The sequence below is a fragment of the Malurus melanocephalus genome, unplaced genomic scaffold (assembly GCF_030028575.1).
Source record: "Malurus melanocephalus ecotype Western Australia unplaced genomic scaffold, MMel_1.1 scaffold_856, whole genome shotgun sequence".
NCBI classification, from domain to species: domain Eukaryota; kingdom Metazoa; phylum Chordata; class Aves; order Passeriformes; family Maluridae; genus Malurus; species Malurus melanocephalus.
This window is the reverse complement of record NW_026624088.1, coordinates 148,894-164,555: the sequence shown is the minus strand read 5'-3', so window position 1 is coordinate 164,555 and position 15,662 is coordinate 148,894. Positions and strand designations below refer to the sequence as shown.

The 15,662-nt window shown below is 58.0% G+C and overlaps 2 protein-coding genes across 2 annotated transcripts in view; one reads left to right on the top strand and one right to left on the bottom strand.

The window, feature by feature from the left end:
• The window catches only part of GCK (glucokinase), a 7,376-nt gene extending 923 nt beyond the window's left edge, over positions 1-6,453 (bottom strand). The window contains exons 1-8 of the mRNA XM_057385701.1: positions 6,409-6,453; positions 3,898-4,060; positions 3,623-3,777; positions 3,297-3,416; positions 3,113-3,208; positions 2,697-2,796; positions 836-1,019; positions 465-620 (exon numbers count right to left, since the gene is read on the bottom strand). Coding sequence (XP_057241684.1) covers positions 465-620; positions 836-1,019; positions 2,697-2,796; positions 3,113-3,208; positions 3,297-3,416; positions 3,623-3,777; positions 3,898-4,060; positions 6,409-6,453 — 1,019 coding nt within the window. The remainder of the gene's footprint in view (positions 1-464; positions 621-835; positions 1,020-2,696; positions 2,797-3,112; positions 3,209-3,296; positions 3,417-3,622; positions 3,778-3,897; positions 4,061-6,408) is intronic.
• A 2,600-nt stretch (positions 6,454-9,053) lies between these two features.
• Positions 9,054-15,662, top strand: part of YKT6 (YKT6 v-SNARE homolog) — an 11,400-nt gene continuing 4,791 nt past the window's right edge. Inside the window, exons 1-4 of the mRNA XM_057385693.1 lie at positions 9,054-9,171; positions 9,425-9,546; positions 14,605-14,731; positions 15,398-15,402. Of these exons, the coding sequence (XP_057241676.1) occupies positions 9,097-9,171; positions 9,425-9,546; positions 14,605-14,731; positions 15,398-15,402 (329 nt within the window). The 5' untranslated portion in view covers positions 9,054-9,096. The remainder of the gene's footprint in view (positions 9,172-9,424; positions 9,547-14,604; positions 14,732-15,397; positions 15,403-15,662) is intronic.

Sequence of the window (15,662 nt, the reverse complement as noted above, 5' to 3'; positions counted from 1 at the left end):
TGGTGTGGGGTGATGGGATAGGGGACCCCAACATGGGGCTGCTTTATAGGGCTGGTGTGGGGGTGATGAGAGAGAGGGACATGGAAGTGAGCACCCTGAATGTGGGGTGATGGGACAATGTGGGACAGAGCAGACAGGTATGGATGATGGGCCCATGATATCTTATCTTGATGGGCCCATGACATGGGACATTATGGTTTGGGTGGCAGGATGTGGGGACTGCAAGGTGGACTGTCAGAGCAGGCTGGTGTGGGGTAACAGGACAGAGGACTCCAATACGAGGCAGTCAAAGCAGATTGGTATGGGATGGTGGAATAGGGGGATCCCCGTGTGGGTCACCTCAGTGCAGAGTGGGAACAYAGACTCCTCAGTATGCCTGGACCAGTGTGGAGGGACAGCACAGAGYTCCCAGTGCCATTCAGCCTGGCAGGCTGGTTTGAGGGTGCCACCTGCCAGCCTTGTACCTCTCAATCTGGGACATGAAGCGGGTCTCAAAGGTCCCGCGGGTCTTGAGCTTCTCAGAGGCCTCCCCATTGAAGAGCAGGTTCTCATCCACCAGCTTCAGCAGCACCAGCCGCACGATCTCCCCCATGTACTTCCCCCCGATGATCTTCTCGTACCTGGGAGGGCATAGGTGAGGGGGTGGCATCAGAGCTGGCATTTGAGGGTCCACATCCCACAGCACTCCCTCTTTCCTTCCCACCTCCTTGCTGGATGTGTTCCCATGCATAGGCACGGCCCAGGGCGAAGGATGCCCGTGCTGGGGAGCTGAGCCCAGCATAGCTCAGGGGATGGGAGGGATGCCCAGAGGAACTGGATCTCTCCTATTCCTTACAGTTGCTGACCGGGGTTAAGTGAGGTCTCGTCCACCACGCGGTCGTACTCCAGGAGGAACTCGTCCAGCTCCCCAGAGGCACCAAAGGCCCCCCACTCGGTGTTCACGCACATCCGCCCTTCGTCGCCCTCCACCAGCTCCACGTTGTGCATCTCCTCCATGTAGCAGGCGTTACAGCCTGTCCCTGCCGGGAACTGGGGATGGGTCTGGGCGGCGGGGGCAGCGCTGACACCCCCGCCACAGCCCTCCCGTTCCAACTGGGGTAAAGCTGGGATAGTCTTGTGGAGCAATGGGGAAGTACTGCAGAGGGTCCAGACACGTGCCAGGACAGGGGTTGGGACCCCTATGGAGTCTGAGGGACATTCCTCAACCTGGTGACTGGCACCACTTCAAGGGTGGCTCCAGAACATGGGGGRAGGTTTTAGACTAAAAGAGGGGAAATTTAGATTGGATACTGAGGGAAATCCTTCCTTGTGTGGGTGGTAGGGACTAATATAGGTTTCCTAGAGAAGCTGTGGCTGCTCCATCCCTGGGCATGTTCCAAGCCAGGTTGGACAAACTCATCTAGTGGAAGCTGTCCCTGCCCATGGCATGGAACCAGATAATCCTTAATGTCCCTTCCAATCCAAACCATTCTGTGATTTCAGGAAAGCTAGAACTAACGATGGTTGGGAACTTACTACATATGTCYCAAATCTGTACCCCCACTCCACCCAACTGGGGATGCAATAGAATCATCAAATCATAGAATTATGGAATGATTTGGGTTCAAAGCAACCTTAAAATTCATCTCATTCCACCATCCTGCCCTGGACAGAGACACCTTTGACTAGACTAAGTTGCTCCAAGGGTAGAAGGGAAACAGCCTCAAGTTGCACCAAGTGAAGTTTCTGTTGGATATTGGGAAAATTCCTTCAATGGAAAGGGTTGTCCAGCTCTGGCACAGCTGCCCAGGGCAGTGGTGAAGTCACCATCCCTGGGGGGATTTAGCAGCTGTGTGGATGTGGCACCTGGGGACATGGGTTAGTGGTGGTCTTGACAGTGCCAGGGGAATGGTTGAACTTGATGACCTTAGAGGCTTTTCCAACTCAAACAATTCCATRATWCCATGCTAGACCTCATTTCACTGTAAAAGAACTGACTGAACCAGTCAGCCAGTGCCTGCTGCTCCATGAGCACCAGGAGTCAGTGACTGAGATCGTGGCTAAGGCTGTGCTTGGAGCTGCATGTCCTTCTGCACTGATGGGGATGGACATCCCTCCTGCTCTCCACCCCCGCTGTGTCCCCACAGCCCTGGCTGGCCACTTGTCCCCATGGCAGTGTGGCAGTGTTCTCGGGGCTCTGGGCACTGTGCTGAGGCCAGCCCAAYCCCAAGAAACTGATACACATCCCAGCATGTGTCTACCCAGGTGAGGGGATGTGGAGCCCAGATTGGCACTAAAGATAGTGAGGGGCCGGGGGAGGTGGGGGCTGCTCCCTACAGGGAGCAGGGGATGGAGCTGGCAGGGTTCAAACTCATCCCCACCATCCGGCTCTGTGACACCAGCTGCCTTCCACAGGTCCCTATCCCTATGAAGATGTGCCAGAGCCACCAGAGCCAGTCTGGGGGGAGGGCAGCCCTGTGGGGACCAGCCCTTTTTAATGACTACCCCCTTTCTACATCCAAAGTGCTCCGACCACCATGCTGGGGTCAGGTAATGTCATTGGATGCTCCGACCACCAGACACCTCAGCAGCATGCCACTGCCACGCCCCTGTCCATGGTGTGTCCCCCCAAAAGAACAGGGGAAGCAGCAGGGGAGCGGGGCTGTAGGATGGTTCCCTGTCCCCAGCCACGTGTCCCTGTAGAAGGGGCATCTTACCCACAATCATCCCAACCTCGCACCGGTGATCTTCATAGTAGCAGGAGATCATCGTGGCCACCGTGTCATTCACCATCGCCACCACATCCATCTCGAAGTCCTGGGGACAGGGACCATTGCGAGCTCATGAGGGGTTAGGCTGTCCCACAACAGGAGTGTTTGGGGTGAATGGTCCCCAAGGGTGAGGACCTGGGCACGTGTCATGCACAGGTGTGTGCACATGTATGGAACAGCCCTGCCCAGATTCACACTTGGCTCCTGTGGCCCCATCATGGGGACAGCTGTGCCCCMATGGTCCCTTCCTGGGGACACACCRRGCTCCMRTGGCCCTGTTGCAGGCACAGCCAAGCTTCAGTGGGCCCATTGCAGGGAGGACTGGGGGTGCTGGGGTCTCCACACCATGGTCTGWTCCTCACCCCTCGCCGTTTGATGGCGTCCCTCAGCAGCCCCACCACRTTGTTCCCTTCCGCGCCGGAGGCTTTGAAGCCCTTGGTCCAGTTCAGGAGGATGCCCTGGAATTGGGGTCAGACAGAAATGGGGCTGTGGGTGTAGCTGAGGCTTGGGGACCCCTAAGCCCTTGCTGTCTGGCCATCCCCTCACCTTATCAATGTCCTCATGCCGCACRGGGAAGGAGAAGGTGAAGCCCAGGGGCAGCTTTTTGTGCTTCATCTGGTGCTTGTCCAGGAAATCGGAGATGCACTCAGAGATGTAGTCAAAGAGCTGGAAGACAGGAGGTCCAGCCTTTGCCAAGGGATGTCCCCATCCTCCCACTGTCCTTGAACGGACACTGTCCCCACCATGGGCTCCCCAGGCCTGGCCACCCCCCGGCTTCTGCTGGCTGGAGGGATGGGGGTGTCCCCCCACTGAAACACACTCACAATGAAAGGGACTGGGAGGGGATGGGATGCCCCGTGTGCGCCACTGACCATCTCAGCTGTCCCAGTCATGGCATCCTCCGGGATGGAATACATCTGGTGCTTCGTCTTCACTTTCCACTGCCCCTCCTCCCCTTCGCCCACCTTCACCAGCATMACACGGAAATTGGTGCCGCCCAGGTCCAGTGACAGGAAATCTCCCACCTCTGCAAAGCCGGGGAGAGGGGGAGAAGGTGATGGGCTCCACGTAGGCTCAGCCTTCCAYATGCAACTTGATGGGGTCCAGGGAGGGGGTGACACACAAGGGACCRGAAGTGACACTGTACCAGAGCCCTCAGGGGTGGAGCGGACATAGGTGGGCAGCATTTTGACAGAGGCTTCCTCATGTGTCTCCAGCTTGAGCCCTCGGTCCATCTCCTTCTGCATCCGGTGCATCACTTTCTTCAGATCCTCCTCCTTCAGCCGGAACTCCGACAGGATCTGCTCCACCTGCACACAACCCAGCATCAGCCAGGGACAAGGGATATCAGATGCAAGGGGTCTGAACTGCAAGAAATAGCTGTATTTCCCTTCTCCCAGCCCTAGTTTCCCCTATTGGCACATGAACACCCTGAAATGCCTTATCCCATCTCTCTGCTATTCTCCTCCAACTGAACAGACACACCATAGGACCGTCACAAGGCACCAAGTCYCCTTCTGGTGCTGCCTGCAGGACACCACAGTCAGCTCCGGGCTCCCTAGGGACCAGGGTTGGCACCAGGGTTCTGCCATCTTTGTCACCCAGCTGAATTTTTTAGATGGTTGTGTACAAGCCAGCAGTATTCCAGCAGTGACCTGGGATATTCCATCCTGATGAATCCCAGGGTCATTCCCAGCAAGAAGTGCTTCTGGCCATGCCATTGAGGAGCACAGCATCTCCCACCCAGGATTTGGGATTCTTTTATGATGAAGATGCTGGTGTGTTTTCCTCATTCTCSTGGGAGCATCCTTCTCCCTGTATCCCACTGGGAATCAGTGGGATAYACCCATCAAATGTGGGGCTAATATGGGCAGAGGGCAGGCAGGCAGGAATATTCTCGGGGATTGCTGCCTTGCCTGGCTGCCAGGGAGAGTCGCAGRGCCCACTCCAGGGAAGCACCTGGCAAGCAGGATCCGTGTTTATCCTTTCCGTAGCAACCCCGGGCTCGGYGCAGGCTCCATTAGCCGGCAGAGCTGGGGCCAGGTGCCCCGGCTGTCAGATGGAGCTGGAGCCGGCACTCCTCCRCCAGCTGCAGCCGGCAGCATTAGGGCTCATTAGTCACCGGGCTCCGGGTAGGCTCCAATGCTCTCACCGGCACACAGGTGTTTGCCTCGAGGCTGCTGCTGTTTCCTGACAGGCTTTGGGGTAGGGGGCTCAGTAAAGCGTTTGGTGGGAGCATCCCAGCATTGGGGGCACCCTTTGCCTCGACTCAGTCCAGCTGCCCTCCATCCTGGCACATCACCCGTCCCACAATGGGGGGCTCAGTCCAAATATCTGAGGCCCTGCRGATCTTCTGTGGTCTCAGCCATCACCCACAGCTGGGTGGGATCCTGGCACCCCAGCATGATCCTGGCATGATTCCGGCACCCCTGCATTTCCCCTCTCCATCCTGGTCCTGAGTGCTGGGGGCTCCTTTAGCCCTGGACCCCCATGTGCTGGGAGACAAGACCCCAAGAGACACAGCTGCAGCACAGACCCACTGGGTCAGGGACATCGCCGGACACCCCAAAACCGGGCCRGGCACCCATGGCAGCCCTGCAGTGAGACTCTCCGTGATCCAGAAAGCATTTGGCATAGGATGATTGGAAAAATCCTGCCAGGAAAAGCATGGAGCTGGATTTGATCATCTCCTCTGGGTTGTTGGCTGAAAACATTCAGTGCTAATCCATTCCACGGCACCACTTGGCATGGGAGCACCAGTTTTGTCACGGCTGGAGGGTCCCTGTCCCAAGACTGGCACCCAGGAGTCCAAATTTTATTTCTCCAATGTTTTTTGCATCTCAGCACTACTCATCTCTTSACTTGTCTTCAAAACCATGGGTTTGGCTCTTCTCTGGCAGGATTTGGCTCTTCCTGCATGATGTTATCTGGCTCTCAGTTTCCCACGGAGATGGTGTGCTCCAGTGCATCCCCCAAAAGAGATGGAGCTGGGAACTGTCTGGCCACYGACTGCAGTGGCCGGTGACACCCATCCTTGCTGGTCCAGCATGTGGCGAGTCCCCTGAGTGTTCCCTTGATGTCCCCTCAGTGTCCCAGCTGGCAGCAGGRAATGTCTCCACAGCCCTCACCCATGGCCCCATGAGCTCAATCTGTCAGGGAGAGGATGCTTCTCACAAACAACTGGTGTTTGACTGGGGATGAGCTGTGTGCCATCCTGCTGGGTGCCTTGGTGACAACAATGACAGCCTGCTGAAGGAGGTGACAGGCCCTATCTCACCCTGGGGATGCAGCTGCATGGCTGCAAGATGCTCAGGGCGATGTTGGGATGGTGGGAGCATCCCAGCCCAGCAGAGCATCCCACTAATGCTCCCAGCTCCATCATTAGYCCTCAGTGCTGTGGGGCCTGTGCTGTGCTGGGGGGTGACCTCAGGGATGGGGACCCCCCTGGGGCATGCTGGGCTGCCCCCAGGTTGCCTGGGAACTGGTGTCCTGCCTGCCAGCCATCCTCCTGGCYACCTCTGTTGGAACCTCGGGAAATGCTGGGAGAACCTGGCTGCTGGCTCCAGGGGAGGCTGGAACCCCAGCCAGGATCCACACTGTTCCCCACACCCACTGCGCACCCCCCGGCCCCGCAGCATTGCCCTGGCAGCGGCCTCACCTTCTCCTTCCTGCTGCTCTCCATCCTGGCTCGGTGATCCAGCATGGGGGCAGCCGGTGGGGTGGGGTGGGCTGCGGGCCAAGCCGTGCCCCCCTCAGCCCCTGTGCCCCCACCGTGGTGCCTGGCCTGGGGGAGCCCCCTGCCGTGTCCTGGAGGGTGTCCGGCAGGYGCTGGGCTGCTCCGTCCCTTGCTCCACACCTCGCTCCGCACGCAGATGCTCCACTTTCGCTGCGTTATCTCATCTGACGCTCCAGTCCAGCACCCGCTGAGGGGGTCCTGATGCCCCCAGACCTCAAACGGAGGGGCAGGGAGCAGGGCCTGGGGCCCTGGCTGGATCAGCCCCGTCACCCCTCATCCTTGGCTCCAGGGGGGTTCTGCTCACGCTCTCCTGCTTGCTTCCTTAATGTGTSGATAAATTCCCGGGCTGGTGTTGGCGTGGGGGTCCCAGCCCAATGCAGKGGATTCTGGCAGCCTGTGGGGACCCCCTGGTGCGTCAGTGAGGCTCGGCCAGGACCCTCCCCGCAGGGGCCGCTGGCCCCGTCCGGCGAAGCACCACGCCCCGGGTCACCCGTGTCCCCGTTGTCATACCAACGGCTCGATGGTGGTGGCAAGCACTCCACTGGCCGGCTTGGCAACCGGCGTGCTCCCATGGAGACTGCGGACACAGCACGGCCYACAGACACCCGCAGAGGGGTGAGGGCCACTGGGAAATGCTCCGAGCTCCCAGGATGGGAGAGCATCCCWCGGTGCTGGGATTGACGGCAGGCATCGCAACAGATTGGGGATGGGTGCTGGATTTGAGGACGGGGATGTGGCAATCCCCATTACCCCCTGAGCAGTGTCATCCACCCAGTGTTGTGGAAATAGGGGACTATAGAGGTCCAAATGGGATGAAGAGCACCCCTGGTCATGGGTGGACCCCARAACCTCCTGGTGTTGGTCTGTGGCAGCATCTCCTTGGACACAGAGCTGGGGAGGGTCCCTGAAAAGCCTTGGATGGGTGTCAGGGGTGATGGCCCCATGGGGGACTGAGGGGCTCTAGGGAACACAAAGGGTTTGGGGGTGCCATGCGTGTCCCCCACAGGGGAACAAGGAACTCCGTGGGGGACTGAGGGGCCTCAGGGGAGGGCAGAGGGTTTGTGGGTGTTGGAGCAGGGCCTAGGGGATACAGGGCCACCCCACAGGACCTCACCTGCCCCCTGTGCAGGAGGCACCATGGGGCACAGCAGGGCTTGGGCAGCCCTGCCCCTGTGCTGGTACCCACCCAGAGAACAGTCCTCACTGCTCTGAGGGCTCCAAAACCCTTGGGGAGCTCACCCACCCCTCATCAATGCACTCCCACCATGGAGGGGAACCCAACCAGGGGCAGAACAGCCCCAGGGAAGGGTCCCCACTCCCCAAAGCATCCCCCAGCACCCGGGGGAAGCTGTTTCCCGTGAGGGGCCCTCCTTAGAGAGGGTCACAACACAATAGGAAGAGGCCTGCACACGTGGGGGGATCCCATCCCACAGAGGGATCCTTACCCCACACAGGGACCCGTCCTACAGAGGGCTCCCAGGCCCACAAAGCCCACCCCTACAGGGGTCTCCACCTCACAGAGAGACCCCCGTCCCACAGAGGGGTCCCGGCTCACGGAGCCCGCCCCTCCAGGGGCCCTCACCCCACAGAGAGTCCCCGGCCTTACAGAGGGGTCCCGGCTCACGGAGCCCGCCCTTTCAGGGGTCCTCACCCCTCACAGAGAACCCCCGTCGGACAGAAGGGTCCCGGCTCACTGAGCCCGCCCCTCCAGGGCTCCTAACCCCACAGAGAGACCCCCGCCCCACAGAGGGGTCCCGGCTCACGGAGCCCGCCCCTCCAAGGCTCCTCACCCCACAGAGAGACCCCCGCCCCACAGAGGGGTCCCGGCTCACGGAGCCCGCCCTTTCAGGGGTCTCCACCCCACAGAGGGGTCCCGGCTCACGGAGCCCGCCCTTTCAGGGGTCTCCACCCCACAGAGGGCTCCCGGCTCATGGAGCCCGCCCCTCCAGGGGTCCTCACCCCACAGAGGAATCCCGCCCCACAGAGGTGATCAGGCCCCGCCCCACAGAGGCCCCGCCCCACAGAGGCCCCGCCCCTCGCCCCGCCTCTCGGGTACAGCGCCCCCTGCTGGCCCACCTGAGGAACAACCTCTGCCCCGCGACGCCAGCGCGGCGCTGATTGGTCCCCCGGGCTGAGGGCGGGGAGAAGGAACTCGGGCGATGATTGGTCAGAAAGCCCGAGGGGGCGGGGCTCTCCCGGCGCGTGCGCGGGGCGGGAGGAATCCCGTGGCAGTGCCCGGGGCTCTTCCGGCCGCCGCCATTCCACTTCCGGGTCGCAGCCATCGCCCCGTCGGCAGCTGCTTGTGTGGAGCTGCGACCGCAGCGCCGGTACCGGGGCGGGCTGGGGGCTGGCCATCGCCCCGTCGGCAGCTGCTTGTGTGGAGCTGCGACCGCAGCGCCGGTACCGGGGCGGGCTGGGGGCTGGCGGCGGGGAACGGGGCTGTGCTGGAGGGAACTGGGGCTGTACTGAGTCATTACAGGGGAAACCGGGCTGTACTGAGTCATTACGGCGGGAGATGGGCTGTATAGGGGAAGGCGGGGCTGGGCTGGCGGGGTTTACCGGCGGCCGGTTTGTAGTGGGTTATACTGAGGCGTGGCCGCGTTACACTGCATGGAAGGACTGGATTTTACTGGTTTATACTGGGGTGGGAGCTGGGTTATGCTGGGACAGCTGGGAAGGTTGAAGGTTGGTTAGGATGGGATGGGATGGGATGGGATGGGATGGGATGGGATGGGATGGGATGGGATGGGATGGGATGGGGAGGCCTGGCTGGGTCAGGTGGTGTCAGGCTGAACTCTGGGTGTCAGGGCTGTTCTGGCTGCCTGGGATGGTATTTAAGGAACGGAAGGAGGGTTTGGGGGGATCCCCAGGCAGAGAGAGGTGTGGGRGTGTCCTGGCCCCTGCATGGCCTCAGCCTCAACCCTTCCTTTGCCCCCAGGCCGACGGAGCCGCCGCCATGAGGCTCTACAGCCTAAGTGTCCTTTACAAAGGTGACYCCAAAGTGCATTTGCTCAAAGCTGCTTATGATGTGTCCACCTTCAACTTCTTTCAGAGATCCAGGTGGGTGCCAGGCGGCTGGAACCTTTGGAGGGGGCTTGGGGAGAAGGAATTGCTCCTGTGTGCTGGAGGCTGGCTTGTGGCTCAGACAGGACCTTGGGGASGGGAAGCAGAAGCTTTTGGGAGGTTTTCTGTCCCACTGGGCAGAGCTGCAGTGGCAGCAGTGAAAGGCTTTTCCTGAGAGCCACTCACTGGGGAGCTGTGACTTGCTGCAGCACTTGGAGYGATGGCTCAGCCTCAGGAATGGAGTGAAACTCCTGGAGCCCTGGCCAGCAGGAGATGAGCTCTGACTCCACAATTCCTCCAGTGCAGCCAGGTAATGAGATCAGGGCACAGGGAATGTCCTGGGAGTGGGGTCAGCTCTTCCCCATCAGCTGTGCCAGGCTGACAGGACTCGCCTGGATCCTGGTGCCCGTGGATTGTTTGGATTCAGTTGAAGCTTTTCCCAGCCCACAAAACCCTGCTCAGGTGAAACCAATGGCTTCAGGTGAGCTGGTTGTGCCCTGGATCAGGGAGCTCTTGGCAGCTCCTGAGAGCTTCCTGAAGCTGTGAAACAAAGCAGGAACATCCTGTGGAATAGCCAAGGTTTCCTTGCTGCTTCAAATGGTAAAGGAGTTAGGAAATTCCTCTGGGACCCAAATTTTCCATGCCAAGGTTTTATGAAGCCTCAGGCATATTTGGCTTGGTAATTCCAGGGATAAAGGGGAAGAACTGAAGTAAAGACTGTCTTAAAAAGCTTTTTCTTAGCCAAATGTGCGAGTGGGATGTGGAGCGGTGCCAGCATGTGACATCAGCTCCAATCCCAAAACACTCTGTAGCTGCAGCTCTTGTTTTTCCCAAATCCTGAGAAAATTCTCCGTGTGGTTTTGCTGTGGGCTTCCCCCATAGTGGGCTGTGCCTTTGCTGAAAGGAAAGTCTGGGATTTTGGGAAAAGGGGGGTGGTCCATGCTTGTCAGTCTTGCAAGAGCTTGGCCCGGGTGTGATGTTTAACGTGTGCTTGGCTCAAGTTTGGGTTAAAATGCTTCAGGTCCATTTTATTTTTTTTGTTTTTTTGAGGCTGTGGAGTTCCCAGAGAGTTGGGTTGAAGGGTTGGATCTGGGATAAACAAAGCTGTGGCACTGGGGAGCTGTGGAACCTGCTGGGCAGGAGCACAGGGCTGGGCTGTGCTGGTGCCTCATGTCTGCTGAGCACCTGCCAAGGAATTTGACAGGGTCAGGAAGGCAGAATGAAGCCTTCAGTGRGCAGTTCCTTCAGGAATACTGGAAATAAGATTCCTAKWGGGAGAGGTGTCCTTGAAGAAGATGMARATTGGGATGTAATTGRCTTWTGGTTGGACTCAATGATCTTARATGTCTTTTGATCTTAAATGTTTTTTCCAACCTAAATATGAAACGGTGGGGGATCTAGCAGATCCTAGACTAGGAGGAAGGTGTCCAGGCTCCCTCTCTGCCGCAGCAGAAATGTTCAGAATGTTCAGAAATCCTTGGGCTGGAGTTCCCTGTGCAGTKCCTGAAACCCTGGCAGTCTGGAGTCTCTGTGGAGCTCAGTCTGGGCTGGGAGGAGCACAGCCCCCTCCAGGGGWTGTGTAAACTCTGAGAGGCAATTTCCCCTCTGGAATTGCTTCTGACCATGTCAGAAAACCACAGTCTTTGCCACACCAAGGTCTGTGTCCGGTGACATTTCCTTGGCACTGTGTCACCTCCCAGGCAGGAGCTGTCCCATTTCTGGTGTTTGGCAAGCTCTGACCCCTGACCAATATCCAATCCTGGGATTTTCCAGCTRAACTGGGGAATGTGCTGCCTCACACTGGCTGATCCCAGCATGCCCATGATGTGGTGTTTTTTATTTTATTCTTGCTCTTATGTCTGGCCTCTTTTCCTTTTCTGTGGGGTGAGGAAGGATCATTGAGGAGCCTGTTGGACAGGTCTGAGCCTCAGGAATGTTTTCCAAACTTGGAGCAAGTCTGGGTTAAGGGTATTCCTTAACTTTGACTCACAGTAGTGGCTGGGTGCCTGTGGGGTCAGACATCCCCCTGGGATGGGGTCAAACATCCCCCTGGGATGGGGTGGACATCCCTGGGCTCATCCCCTGTGTGAGCAGGGTGAGTTCTGCCTGTGACCTGCTCAGGTGAGACCTCACCTGCAGAGCTGCCTTAAACTCTGGCTCTGACATCAGAGGGAGGTGGAGCTGCTGGAACAAATCCAGAGGAGGCTGTGGAGATGCTCCAGGGCTGGAGCCCCTCTGCTCTGGGGCCAGGCTGGGAGAGCTGGGGGTGCTCACCTGGACAAGGGAAGGACATAGGGACACTTTAGTGTCACTTTTAGTGCCTAAAGGGGCTCCAGGAGAGCTGGAGAGGGACTTTGTTCACAAGCATGAGGTGACAGGTTGGATTGATGGGCAAATGCCAGTGCTGTGAGAGTCAGTGCTGGGTCCTGTTGGGCCACAACAACAGCACACAGCACTTCAGGCTGGGAGCAGAACGGCTGGAAAGCTGGGAAAGAACCTGGTGCTCCTGGTCAGCAGCAGCTGGACATGAGCTCAGGTGTGCAAGGAGSCAAAGACACCTGGCCTGTACCAGCCTTGGTGTAGCCACAGCCCCAGGACAGTGACCATCCTCTGTGCTGGCACTGCCAAGGCTCTCTGAGTGCCGTGTCCAGCTCTGGGCCCCGCATGGCAAGAAGGACATTGAGGGGCTGGAGCATGTCCAGAGACAGGGAGGGAGCTGAGGAAGGGGCTGGAGCACCAGGAGCAGCTGGGAAAGGGCTCAGCCTGGAGCAAAGGGGGATCAGGGGGGACCTTGTGGCTCTGCACAACTCCCTGACAGGAGGGGACAGCCAGGGAGTCGGGCTCTGCTCCAGGGAACAGGGACAGGAGGAGAGGGAACGGCCTCAGGCTGGGCTGGGGGAGATTCAGGTTGGACACCAGRAGGATTTTTTCCATGGAGGGAGTGGTCAGACATCAGAATTGACTGCTCAGGGAGGTGGTGGAGACGCCATCCCTGGATGTGTTCACGAGGAACAGCTGGACGTGACATTCAGTTCTCTGGTCTGGGTGACAGGGTTGGATTTGATGATCTTGGCCATCTTTTCCAACCTAAATGATTCTGTGATTCTAAGGACAGGGAAGARTGGACAAATATCCCATGGACAGAGGTCAGGGCTGGACATTGGGAAGAAATTATTCCCTCTGAGGGTTGTGAGGCCCCGGCACAGTTTGCCCAGAGAAGAGGCTGTGGATGCTGAATCCCTGGGAAGTGTTCAAGGCCASATCAGATCATGTTCTGATCTTCAAAAAGGGCAGTCAGGAGGACCCTGGAAACCACAGGCCTGTCAATCTCACTTCACCGATAAAATCATGGAAAAGATTATTCTCAAGGTATTGAAAAACACCTGGAGGACAATGCAGTCRTCAGTCACAGCCAGCACAGCTTCAGGAGGTGCAAATCCTGCTTCTTGAACCTGATTTTATTCTAACCCCCACCTGGTTGGTCCAAGAAAGCCAATAGATGGAATCYTTTTGCACTTCAGCACAGCTTTTGGTACTGCCTGTCTCAGGATCTGTCTGGATAAATAAATACATCATGGGATGGTTCAGTTCAGGCCAGAGAGTGACAGTGACTGGGGTGACATCAGCCTGGCACTGGCTTCGTGGGGTTCTGCAAGGTTCCATCCTCAGTCCTGTGGTCTTCAACATCTTCATTAATGACCTGGATTCACAACTCCAACGAATCCTGAGGAAATTTGCTGCTGACACTGAATTGGGTGGAGCTGTGGAAATCCCTCAAGGGCAGAGAAGCCCTGCAGAGAGTCCTGGACAAATCAGAGATGGGCAATCAGCAACTGTGTGGAGTTTAACAAGGGAAAGTGCTGGATTCTGCACCTGGRATGGGCTGTGTGTGTGGATTGAGGAACGAGAGGCTGGAGAGCAGCTGCAGGAAGGATCCTGGGGATTCTGCTCCGTGTTCTGCTGGATCTGARTCAGCCAGGAGGGACAGCCCTGGGAGGGATTGTCCTGCTGTTCTCTGTGCTGGGGTGGCCTCACCTTGAATCCTGGGGCAGTTTTGGGCACAGCACTATGAAAAAAGACATTTGGAGAGCATTCAAAGGCGGTCACAAGGATGGGGAAGYGTCTGGAGGGGCCATGTGAGGAGCATCTGAGGGCAGGAGGTGTGTTCAGCTGACTGAAGGGAGATCTTATTGTGCTCTTCACTCTGCAGCTCTGATCTCTGCTCTCTGTGACCAGTGCCAGGACCCGAGGGAATGGCTGGAGCTGTGTCAGGAGAGGTTTAGCTTGGAAAAGGCTTTTCCCCCAATGGGCACTGACCACTCCCCAGAGCAGTGGTCACAGCACYGAGCCTGAGTTCAAGAAGTGTTTGGACAGGGTTGGATGGTTGGGGTGTTCTGTGCAGAGCCAGGGGTTGGACTTGATGATCCTGATGGGTCCCTTCCAACTCAGCGGATTTTATGGTATTTATTTTATAGTATTTTATGGCATTTTATGGCATTTTATGGTTCTGCGACTGTGGTAGAAGGTGTCAGCCGAGGGTGGTCTTTAAGGTGCCTTCCAACCCAAACCCTTCCATGATTCTGTGGTCCAGCTGGTCACCAGATGTTGGCTGGGCTGAGCCAGGTCAATGGCATTTTTGCTTTCTCTTAAATCCCCAAAAAGCAAGTTCAGTGCAAGGACACAAGACTGTCACTGCAGCCAGAGGGATGTGGGTGTTCCCGTGGGGCTGGGGAAGATCTGGAGGGGTCTGGGTGGTGGCTGGAGGTCTTTGGGGGTGCTGCTCTGCAGAGGTGCAGGGTCCAGCCTCTTCCCAAGGGAAAACTGCTCAGCTGCAGCCCCCCAGCCCAGATTTGGGGTACTGGGGGGGAAGAGTTTGTTACCCCAATGCACCAGGGAGCCTGCAGGGGCTGCCACCCCCATTTCTGGGGCATATTTAGGGGGGTTTGGGGGGCTTCAGGGGGCTGGGGGAGCTCAGAGGAGTTTGGGGGTGTCCAGGGGGGCTGCAGTGGGGAACTGTGGAAGGGTTTAAAGGGGGTCTGGGTTGTGTCCCCACAGCGTGCAGGAGTTCATGACGTTCACAAGCCAGCTGATTGCAGAGCGCTCGGCGCTGGGCAGCAGGGCCTCAGTCAAGGAGCAAGGTGAGAGCAGCCCCTGCTTCCTTCCCTCTGTGTTCCTGGGAAAGGTGAGAGCAGCCCCTGCTTCCCTCTGTGTTCCTGGGAAAGGTGAGAGCAGCCCCTGCTTCCCTCTGTGTTCCTGAGAAAGGTGAGAGCAGCCCCTGCTTCCCTCTGTCCCCATTCCTGGGAAAGGTGAGAGCAGCCCCTGCTTCCCTCTGTTCCCATTCCTGGAAAATCCCCACCAAACCCGTTGCCCAGGTGAGCAGTGCTGATGGCCTGAGGTGCTGAGCTGCGTGTGAGGCCAGTCCAGTGTGGCAGAGGTTCTGGAGGGACATTTGTCCCTAAAGGAGTGGCTTGACACTCCCCCAGACCCCCCAAATTTTCCCCAAAATGGGGGGTGCAAAACCCCCCTTGTCCCCAACAGATTTGCCTGAAAAAGAGGGGGGTACTAGCCCACCCTGACCCCAACAGTCCACCTGGATTGGCCTCCAAAATGGGGGTACCAAACCCCTTTGAACCCCCCAGAATTGCCCCCAAATCCCCCCAGAGCCCCCAGGCCCTCCTTAGACCCCCCCTTTAAACCCCTCCAGATCCCCAGCCCCCTGAGCCCCCCTGGACCCCCCCAAACCTCCCTGAGCTCCCCCAGTCCCCTGACACCCTCCCAAATCCCCCCAAAATATGCCCCAAAAAGGGGGGTGCCAGCCCCAACAGGCCCCCCAGATTTACCCTAAAAGGTTGGGTACAGAGCCCCCCAGAACTGCTCCAAAAGGGGGGCACCAAACCCCCCCAGATTTAACCCAAAAAGGGGAAGGGATGAGACCTCCCCGGCTCCAAGTTTTAATGAAAAAATTCWCTGAATTCTATGAATGAAAAATTTWATGAAACTTMTAACGAAGTCATGAAAAATGCCGATGCTGATGACACCTTCCAGGGTGGTGTGGGGGCTGGGTTGAAGGTGCTGGGGAAGGCTGGGGGTCTTTGCTGCCTCTCTGACAGGAG